This window comes from Octopus bimaculoides, chromosome 4 (genome assembly GCF_001194135.2).
Source record: "Octopus bimaculoides isolate UCB-OBI-ISO-001 chromosome 4, ASM119413v2, whole genome shotgun sequence".
In the NCBI taxonomy this organism is placed as follows: domain Eukaryota; kingdom Metazoa; phylum Mollusca; class Cephalopoda; order Octopoda; family Octopodidae; genus Octopus; species Octopus bimaculoides.
In genome coordinates, this window is record NC_068984.1 from 107,260,677 (window position 1) to 107,271,522 (window position 10,846).

General features: G+C 37.3%; 1 protein-coding gene across 4 annotated transcripts in view; it reads left to right on the plus strand.

The window, feature by feature from the left end:
- LOC106875477 (translin-associated factor X-interacting protein 1) overlaps window positions 1-10,846 on the plus strand; it is a 154,468-nt gene that overhangs the window by 21,682 nt on the left and 121,940 nt on the right. For all 4 annotated transcript variants that reach the window (XM_052967352.1, XM_052967353.1, XM_014923647.2 and 1 more), the window contains one exon: window positions 1,168-1,237. In XM_052967352.1, the coding sequence (XP_052823312.1) occupies window positions 1,168-1,237 (70 nt within the window). The remainder of the gene's footprint in view (window positions 1-1,167; window positions 1,238-10,846) is intronic.

A 10,846-nucleotide genomic window follows, 5' to 3' on the forward strand; every position in this document is an offset into this window, starting at 1 on the left:
TATATATATATATATATATATATATATATATATATTATTTATATTACTATCTGATTGAACACCATGCATCCATTTCCAAGTAAGTTTATCTTCATATTTTTGATGCAACTCTACTCTATACTGTTCTCTTCCCCTATCATTTTCTCTCTCATCCTTTCTCTAATTCCTTTTTTCTCCTCTTCACCATTTTCTGTCTGTCTCTCTCTCTCTCTCTCTCCCTCTTTTTCCTTTACTCCTTCTTGTTGCTTACACGTGACCATCGCCCACCTTTCTTTTCCTCATTTAATAATCTTTCTTTTCCTTTAGGGCTGTCGTAAAGACTGTACGTATCCTATATATCTCTCTCTTCTATCCTTTCTCTTGTCAAAAAAAATATTTCTCCAGCACTTGCTATTCTACCTTCATCTGGTCTAACGACCCTCCTTGTTTGTTTTCATTGGATTTCCTTTTATATCTCCACTGTTTTTGTTACCAACTTTGACCCTCCATAAATCCCAAATTCTATTTTGGCTTTTGTGGGAGCAACTGCCTTCGAAGACTCATATTGTCATAAAGTGCTCGAAATGAAGAGTAGATGGACAGCTGACAACTGATGAAGGATTGTTCTTTGTGTTACTTGTCCTGTTTTCCATTTGTTTCTCTCATTGGATAACAAGCACTACAGAAGTTAACATAGGAAAGTGAATAAATGTAATTTAAGATGATGGATGACAGACAAACGTGAAATAGATAAGAAACAAGCAGAATACAACCTCAAGGCCAAAAGAACACAAATGATGTGTATTGCTAAGAGGGCAATCCTAAAAGATTAGAAAAACAACAGAAAGCAAGACGTGTACCAGTGGAACACAGAGAATTTAGGACCGGTTATCTACGCAACTGGTATATACATGTAAATTATTAAAGTGGTCAATCGCAATTTAAAACCAAAAGGCAGAAGTATAGTCATCATTAAAGTGACTCAGGGTGCAAGTCAGCACCAGCATTGCTAGAAATAAGTGTCAAACAACTTTTAGCCATTGGCAAAGCACTATCAGTTGACTCACACACACACACACACATATATATATGTTGATCTACATAATTTCAGTTTGCATAGTGAGTCACAAAACTAATCCACCATAAAATCCAAGGAACAGTAGTAATTAATTTTCATTGCAATTTCAGGCTAAAATGATTCAAATAGCCAAAGAGTATGAAGACAAATTAGAAGATGCTATTACAACTGAAAAGCCAGGTATGTTAAATGTTATCATATTATATTTCATTTGAGTTTAATCACATATTTAAGTATTAACGTTTTATTTTTTAAATTTCATTCATTCAGTCATTGCACTGCAGCCATGTTAGCGTATCAACTTAAAGGGTTTTAGTTAAAAAATCAATCCCAGAACATTTTTATTTATTATTATTGAGTGAGAGAGCAAAGCCTGCCCTCAAAGTGATACTGGGGTACAAATATTCGAAGCCAGATAGACTCATCATGACTTCCTATCTGATAAGGATAAACCAGACACATGCACAACATTGTGACCCCATATCAAGATAAACAGCGCATGACCTTGCAGGTGGGGCCCAGTTAGAACTTTCTTCAGGTTGAGTAGCCCATCCCACTCAAAAAGTCCCTGCAGAAGGGTTGTTTAAGGATGTTGAAAATACAACTACTCTGAATGTCAGGTTGTCACCAACTATAATTGTTTACTGTTGTAGGTATATATGTCATCAGTTATAAACATTAGGTTTGGCTGCGTTTTGACAGGTTACAGGTTATGGTCAGTCATATAGATTTGAGTATAATTATATATACATATAATCATCATCATCATCATCATCGTTTAATGTCCGCTTTCCATGCTAGCATGAGTTGGACGATTTGACTGAGGACTGGTGCAACCGGATGGCTACACCAGGTTCCAATCTAATTTGGCAGAGTTTCTACAGCTGGATGCCCTTCCTATACATATAGTTAAAAGTCGTATGTCTTAATGACCTATTTGCGAGAAGGAGTTTTGAGGTGTATGCAGAATGCATATATGTAATATACACTCTTAGCCACATTCAGAATGTATGTTGAAGAAAACAGACATTTCACTAGCACAGTTATATGACAGCTTAAATAAGATAAGAAAGTGTGTTCGATAGCAAGATGAAAATATCTTACTCTTTTACTCTTTTATTGTTTCAGTCATTTGACTGTGGCCATGCTGGAACACCGCCTTTAGTCGAGCAAATCGACCCCAGGACTTATTCTTTGTAAGCCTAGTACTTATTCTATCGGTCTCTTTTGCCGAAGTGCTAGGTTACGGTGATGTAAACACATCAGCATCGGTTGTCAAGCGATATTGGGGGGACAGACTCACACACACACACACACACACACACACACACACACACATGCACATATATATATACATATATACGATAGGCTTTCAGTTTCCGTCTACCAAATCCACTCACAAGGCTTTGGTTGGCCTGAGTCTATAGTAGAAGACACTTGCCCATGGTGCCACGCAGTTGGACTGAACCCGGAACCATGTGGTTGGTAATCAAGCTACTTACCACACAGCCACTCCTATGCCTGTGGAAGTAAATTTAAGAAGTCATGTTTATTCTGAAAATGTTATTTAGTTTCATCATACTGGGTTGACTGTATTTTCTCATGTTGACAAAGCTTGAGTATATCTCCATAGGGGTGCATGCATATTAACCTTATTAACATACGATGAGAGTTTGTACACATTATACAAAAGGGAAGAATGGACTGAGTTTAACACCAGTTGTTTATTTACAGAAAGTAGTAAAACTATAAACAGTGAATTCATCACAACATAATCATGATGGAAAAATTGTAGTACATATTATATATTATATATGAAGTAAACATTTTATAAAAAGTATCTGTCACGAGAATGACAACAGGATAAATTTATTTAGTTAGTTCTTGAAAGTTCTTGAGAATAGCATGACATAAGGTCATGAAGAAGTAACAATGCAAAATAGCAATTCCAAATTGAGTGACAAGGGCCTGTGTGGCAACCAAGTGTCACTAAATAATTTCCCAAACATCCGGGTTTAAATAGCTGTTATATACCCAATTCTAGTTGCCTTTCTCCGTTAAAAAGAACATCTTCGTGGAGACTAGAATCGGTGTATGAACAGTAAAATTAACCAATAAAAAAAAGTGTAAGACATTTATAAACAAAAGACAGCTGACACAACTATTATGTCATGCTGCTGCTGCTAAAGTCTATAACCGCTACAAACAAAACACCCATTTCCAGAAGTGAATTATTCAAACCCCCAAGAATTCCTCCCCGACTATTTCTGCTCATGGTCAGAGATGCACATATCGTCAGCCAACAAGAGACATGCTCAACTGGATAAGGTCAAGCAACTGACATATATTATCTGGGCTTCTACACAGTTTCTGTCTACCAAATTCACTTGCAAAGGACTAGTTGAAGCTATAGTAAAGGACATTTGCCCAAGTTGCCATGCTGTGGTCCTGAACTCAAATCTACAAGATTTATTATTTCAGAGTGATATAATTTGTTATCCATTTGTTGCTGTCTTTTAACCCTAGGTATATCTGGATTGGATAAACTTAAAATCAAGTGTATTTCGGCTGTGACTCTCCTGTTTTTTTTATTGAACCAATATGACTCCAATTCTCCAATATGTCTATTCTTTTATGAGCTGCCATGGTGTGATTTATGGAAGATCCTACATTGCCTCAATGAGTTTGTCTTTCTATCAAATTTTACAAAGAAATGTTAAGTTGTTGTTGTGGCATCAGCCCCAGATCATCTTTGTGACTCAGATAATCAGCCAAGTTATGAGGTGCAATCCACAGGTCCGTCTTCTGGGTTCAGGAGTTCTGGGGTTTCAAGGAGTGTGGAACCACCTCTTAGTCACTATTGTTTCCTAATTTACTCTGACCTTGAGTAGTAGCACCTTTCAGGTTCCCAGCTATGAGTTAAGTAGTGTGTAAATAGAGGTCAGCTGTAAATATAGGAATAAACAGCCCCAGAACAAGTCACAGGTGACCCTTTGGCAAGACTTAACACCTGGTAACAACCAGACAAGTGTCCCATTGGAAACCATGGGATACAATATGATGGATGTGAACTATTTTGGCTGATAAACTTATTCAGTCATTGGTGAATATCATAAGATGGTAAGCAGATGAACAGTCAACAAACTGTCAGTGGCCAGGATCAGCCAGTTTAATTAGTGGTTACTGTTACTATCTGTAGTCACAGAATGCGCAGATGAGATATTCAGCTATTGAAAGACCAGTATGACTTATTTGTCTGGGAAAGTCACCCGATCAGATGATGAAGATGGGCCATACTCTCCACACTGCGCACTCTGAAATGATGTGAATAATAGTAAGGTGTTCAGTCTGTACATATGGCATACTGCCTTCATATCTAATCTGTTTCCTTACATTCTAATGGTGAACACAGGAGTTGTGGGTGAAGCAGACCCATTTTGAGTGAAAGAGCTGCTGATCTTCTGTAGCTTTTGCTAGTAATATGTATTTCAGCACAATGTATAAGAGTTAATCAGATTTTCTTCAGAAGCTGCACACTCATCTTTATCTCTCTAATAATACGAAATATAGTTTTTAGCTGTATTTGTAATCACTATAAATAAGTCTTCTGTAAATTAGCAATTCTGATTTACATAAATAGTTTTTGACTAGCAGTTAGACACTATTTATACAAATCAGAGTTGCTGATTTATCGAAGACCATATCTGTTGTAACTATATATATAAGTGTTAGCTGTATTTCTCTGTGGACAAGACTAATTTGAAAGTATACTGTCCAGTACAATATTTCCATTATCTAAAATATGCTACTTAGTGCATTAATAATTAATGAACATCATTATTGTTATCACCACCACCAACATCATAATGATAATAATGCCAATAATAATGATACAAATAATGGATTCAAAATTTTGCACAAGGGCAGCAGTTGTGAGTAAGAGGTATAAGTTTATACTACTAACCCTAGTATTGACTGCTACTTTACAAGGTGGTATCAAAAGATTCCTGGACTAGTGATGTTTAATAAAAAAATAACTTATTTACCTATGTTCTAACATCATCTTCAAAATAGTCACCTTATGCAGCAATACACCTACCACTTTTGGAGTCTAGCCTGGGAGTCATTTTCCATGAGTTGAGGAGCTTCTGCAATTTGCTCTGGATCTTGACAATGATGTTAAAATGATGACCTTTGAGCTGCATTTCATCTTGTAGAAGAGATGGAAGTCTGCAAGGTGCTAAATCTGGTGAATAAGCCAATCCAGAAGCAATACCATGTTTTTGGCGAGAAACTCATGAGTGAGGAGAGTTTGGTGAAGAATCCAGTTCTTCATGCTCCACTGATCCGATCGCTTTCACCAAATGTCCGCCATCAAATGCTTCAAAACATCAAAGTAGAACTCTCAATTGGTGGTGTGGCCCTGGGAGACTAATTCTCCATGCACAATACCACATTTTCAAGGATGATGCTCATGGCAGGTCCTCCAGATCACTCATCATCTTCCAGGGATATTTTTCTGCTTTTGCAGCACCTGCGTCACTTGAATCATTGTGTACGACCCATTGCCTCATTGCCGTAAGCTTACCGAAGCATGCTCAATGTCTCTGTAGCAGACTTGCCAAGTTTAACTCAAAATTTCACATTGGCTCTTTGTTCTAACTTCCTGTCCATGACAAAATCGCAGACCACAGCATACACATGATCGCAAATTTCACAACTTACGAAGTAAAAACAGTGATGTCATTCAGCATACTGCCTCATGAAGGTGACTGCTAGCACTGTCTGTGCATGCAATTGTGTGTTGCCATCTGTTGGTGTGCTACAGAACCATTCCACTTTGTATTTTATCAATCCTGAAAGCATGAAAGGCAAAGTCAACCTCAGTAGAATTTGAACTCAAAAGTACCATTTACCATTTTGTCTGATATGCTAATAATTCTGCCAGCTCACTACCTTAACTCTTTAGCATTAAAATTTTTCTGTCAGATGTAATGCTTATTTATTTACACTACTTGGAATTCATCATGCATTATCTTGTATTTTTGAGATTTCAATTGAAGAGTAGGTGTAAGAGGTTGGATCTGGCTAGTTTTAACATAAAAATAGGCTGAATATTTTGGCCTGATATGGCTGGTTTAAATGCTAAAGGGTTAATTAATAATAATTTTTTACTGATTTTGGTACAAAGTCAGTAATTTTAAGGAGAAAGGGGAAGTCAGTTACATCAACACCAGTTCTTCACTGGTACTTATTTTAACAAACTTAAAAGGATAATAAGCAAACTTAGCCTCAGGGAAATTTGTACTCAGACCATAAAGAATTGAAAGAAACGCCACTAAGCATTTTGTCTAACACACTAACAATTCTGTCTGCTCACCATCATAATAATGGTTTGAAATGGTTTCAAATTTTGGCTCATAGCCAGCAGTTTGTGGGAGGATTCTAGTCAATTACATTGACCCTAGGGTTCAACTAGTACTTATTTAATCAACCCTAAAAGGATGAAAGGCAAAATCGACCATGACAGAATTTGAACTCAGAACATAAAGACAAACAAAATGATGCCAAAATTTTTGTCTGGTGTGCTAACCATCTTTCGCAGCTTAATAACAGTAATAATAATAAGGGTTTTAAATTTTGGCACAAGGCTAACAATTATAAGGAAGCAGACAAGTGAATTACATTGAACCCAGTGTTCAACTCATGCCTATTTTATCAATAATGATCAAAGGCAAAATCAATCTTGCTGAAATTTGAACTCAAAAGTGAAACTAGAAAAAATGCTGCTGAGCATTTTGTGTTGCATGGTAGCAATTGTGCCACCTCACTGCCTTAACAGCAACAATAAATAAAGTAACTATTTCCCAATGTAGAGGTATGTGACTTAGTGGTTAAGGTGTTGGATTGATGATCATAAGATTACGGTTTTGATTCTTGTACTGGGCATTGTGTTCTTGAGCAAAACACTTTATTTCACATTGCTCCAGTCTGCTCAGCTGGCAAAAATGAGTAATGCAGTAATGGATCAGCATCTTATCTTGTGGATAATATATATGCCATGGAAACTAGGAAACCAGCCCTATGAATCTAGATGACACAGGAAGGATCTTTATCCTTTTTTTCAGATTTCCCAATGCTATCAAAGTTTCAACAGGTCTGCACTACAATATATTTCTACTTTCTATTCTGCTCAGTACTTTATTATCATAATTAAAGTGACTAATTGACTAACTTGTTAGAGTTCTGAATAAAATGCCTTGCGATATTTCCTCCAACTCTCTTCACCCCTTTATCTTTTTGGGAGTTCAGTAATATGGTGTAACAGCCATCCATATCCTTAAACTGATGGAATTCTTAGAGCATCAGACAAGACGTTTTGTGGTGGTATTTATTCCACTTGTTTAAGTTCTAAGTTCTTGGGTGGTTGAGTTAATCCACTGCTCAGACTGATACCACCACCTGATCCTTGGGTATTAAACTTAATACACTGCCCAGATTAACACTCACACCTGGTTATTGGATGATAGATTTAATGTACTGCCTGGATTAACACCATCACCTAGTCGTTGTGTGTTAAACTTGATCCACTGCCCAGATTAACAGCACCATCTTGTCAGTGTTTGTTAAACTTAATCCACTTTTCAGATTAAGACCACCACCTGGTCCTTAGTGGAAAGAGCTAATCTATTGCCAAGATTAACACTATCATGGTCTATGGGTGGTGGGGGTTAATTCACCATCCAGTTTAATAACATCACCTACTTCTTAGGTTCTTTTCACAAAGTCCACTTTGTCACAGACTTTCAAGCTGGGTCTCAGATTTGAAGATTACATCTTCTCCTCCTGCTACCAACAATTTCAGGGGCCATGACAAACAACAAAAGCAAAAAATATTGTAGGTGATGTCCTCTACTCTCTGATTAAATACTTAAAAAAGTGTCACACAATATCTTGTAATCTAACTTAATAAGTTCTTAAAAGGCAAAATGGATGATGAAATTGGTGGAGACAGTAGAGATGATTTGGGCTTGATGTTGTATGTTTTATGGCATTTAATTTATAACACCACTGCACTGAGTTTCAAATTTCACTAGCTTACTGCATGGCCTCTCTGAATGGGGAACAATAGCAATCTACCAAGTGTTTGTCTTAGACCTGAGTAAAAAGGAAAAGAAAAAGAAATGACAGAGATTCTACATAGTCATTTGGACTATTAAAAATAGCAGCCAAAATGTCCCTCTAATCATACCCTGATATCTAAAAAGAGAAAACCTTCTGAGATGTAGGAAAAAATAAAGGCATGTTGGTCATGCTAGAATTGCCTTTTGAGGCAAGCTGGCAGAAACGTTAGCACACCGGGCAAAATGCTTAGTGGTATTTCATCTGCTGCTACGTTCTGGGTTCAAATTCCGTCGAGGTCAACTTTGCCTTTCATCCTTTCGGGGTCGATTAAATAAGTACCAGTTGTGCACTGGGGTTGATATAATCGACTTAATCCATTTGTCTGTCCTTGTTTGTCCCCTCTCTGTGTAGCCCCTTGTGGGCAGTAAAGAAATTAGAAATTAGAATTGTCTTTTGATTATAGTCTGCTTCAGTATCATTATTCCTGAAGTAAATAATAATAAGAAACCACCAACAAAGATACTTCAGGAGCAATCAAGTTTTATGAGACAAGGCAGTCTTCTCATAAGGTGAGAGAGCTGAAACAAAGTTTCTCAGCTTTCTAGAAATAGCAGGCAAATCATCCTCAAAAAAATAAAAGTTATCCTATCATCTTAAAACAACTACAAAGGCACATTAGACATTGTAGTATGATGTGCCTTTCATCTGTGGAGTCACACACATTTATGCAAAGGTGAGATGGCCATGGCTGAAATACCATTGATCATAGGGCTGCTTGATTGTGGTTCACTTGGAGGTAAACAATAATAACAATTAATTTTTAAAAATTAACCCTTGTTTCTGTTTTTATTAATTTATTTTTCTAAATTTTAAATTCTGGACAAGTTTACTGGGTGACAGATATTACTAAAGTAAAAGAAGAAGAATATGAAGTACTACAATCGCAGTTCACCTATTGTGGTTTATTATTTAAGCTTACGTCGATTCCTCTGAGGTGTGTCTGTGTGGTAAGTAGCTTACTTACCAACCACATGGTTCCAGATTGAGTCCCACTGCGTGGCACCTTGGGCAAGTGTCTTCTACTATAGCCTCGGGCCGACCAAAGCCTTGTGAGTGGATTTGGTAGACAGAAACTGAAAGAAGCCCGTCGTATATATGTACATATATATATGTATGTGTGTTTGTGTGTCTGTATTTATTCCCCCACCATCGCTTGACAACCAATGGTGGTGTGTTTACGTCCCCGTAACTTAGTGGTTCAGCAAAAGAGACCGATAGAATAAGTACTAGGCTTCCAAAGAATAAGTCCTGGGGTCGATTTGCTCGACTAAAGGCGGTGCTCCAGCATGGCCGCAGTCGGATGACTGAAACAAGTGAAAGTAAAAGAGTAAAGAGTAATAAAAAAACATGCAGTGCAGTACTGTTTCTACTTCGCAAATTTTCACGTATTGCGGGGGGTTTGGGAATGTAGCACCCACGATAGTAGGAGGATTGCTGTACTGTATTTTGCCAAAGACGTTAGTTCTCTAATTCTGCTGTACCAGATATTAACAGACTTAGTTATGTTAAATTTGTAAATAGTGTGTTAAACGCTATAACTCAACTAGAATTCAAAATTTTATCACTTTGGCTGAGAGCTCAACACCACCATCTCTTTAGCACAGATATTGCTTAAAAGAACCTGTATTATAAGTGGGTGTGTCAAAGTGAAACCACTTCATAAATTGTATTACAGAGCAGAATAGTTGAGATTATTGGAAGAGAGCTTCACTGTTGTGAATTCCAGATTAAATGCATTTCATCTTATTTTATTATAAGCATGATTGATTGTTAATTTCTCTTTGTTGTTACCACCTCTTGATGTCTGATTAGGTGATTGATGTGTTAGAAAATAAATTGGCTTTGTTGTTGGTGCAGCTCATATGAAACTGTATCCATAGTTTTAGTGTAGAAGCATTGAGGTCTGTAATAAGATCAAGGATTGAATAACTATAACAAAAAAACTTAGTAATCCTATGTCCAGAAGCTTTTCTTTACATCATCAGATTCTCTCTTTCCCATCAACCACCTCCATGTCCTCATCCTCCTCCTTCTCCCTTTCAGGCTCCCCTCCTCTTCCTCCTCCCTCTCTCTCAGCTTCCTCCCCTTTCTCTCCCTCAACATCCTCATTCTTCTCTCCCTCTTCTCCTCCTCCCACTCAGCCGCCGCCTCCTCCTCGTCCTCCTTATCAGCCTCCTTATCTTCCTTTCTCCCCCACAACCTCCTTTTCTTCCTATTTCTCTGTCTCCTCCCTATTCCCCTCCTTTTCTGAGCTTACATGTATCAGGTGGTGTTTATTGAAGCAGGTTTTCTAGAGTCAGATACCCTTTCTGCAGCCAAACCTCACTTGTTTCCAAGCAAGGTAAATACGTCTCCATGGCCAGACATATTTTTGCAGAATATTGGAAATGAATGACACTGCTTGTATGACAGTGATACTCATTTACTACTATTATGCAATGTCAAGGCAGGCAGACACACAAATACACACACACTTATATACACACATATATTGAACAATCTGCCTCACTAAACTTTGTCCAACCCATGCAAGCACAGAAAAGTGACATTAAAATGACGATGACAATGATTATGATGATATATATATATATATATATATATATA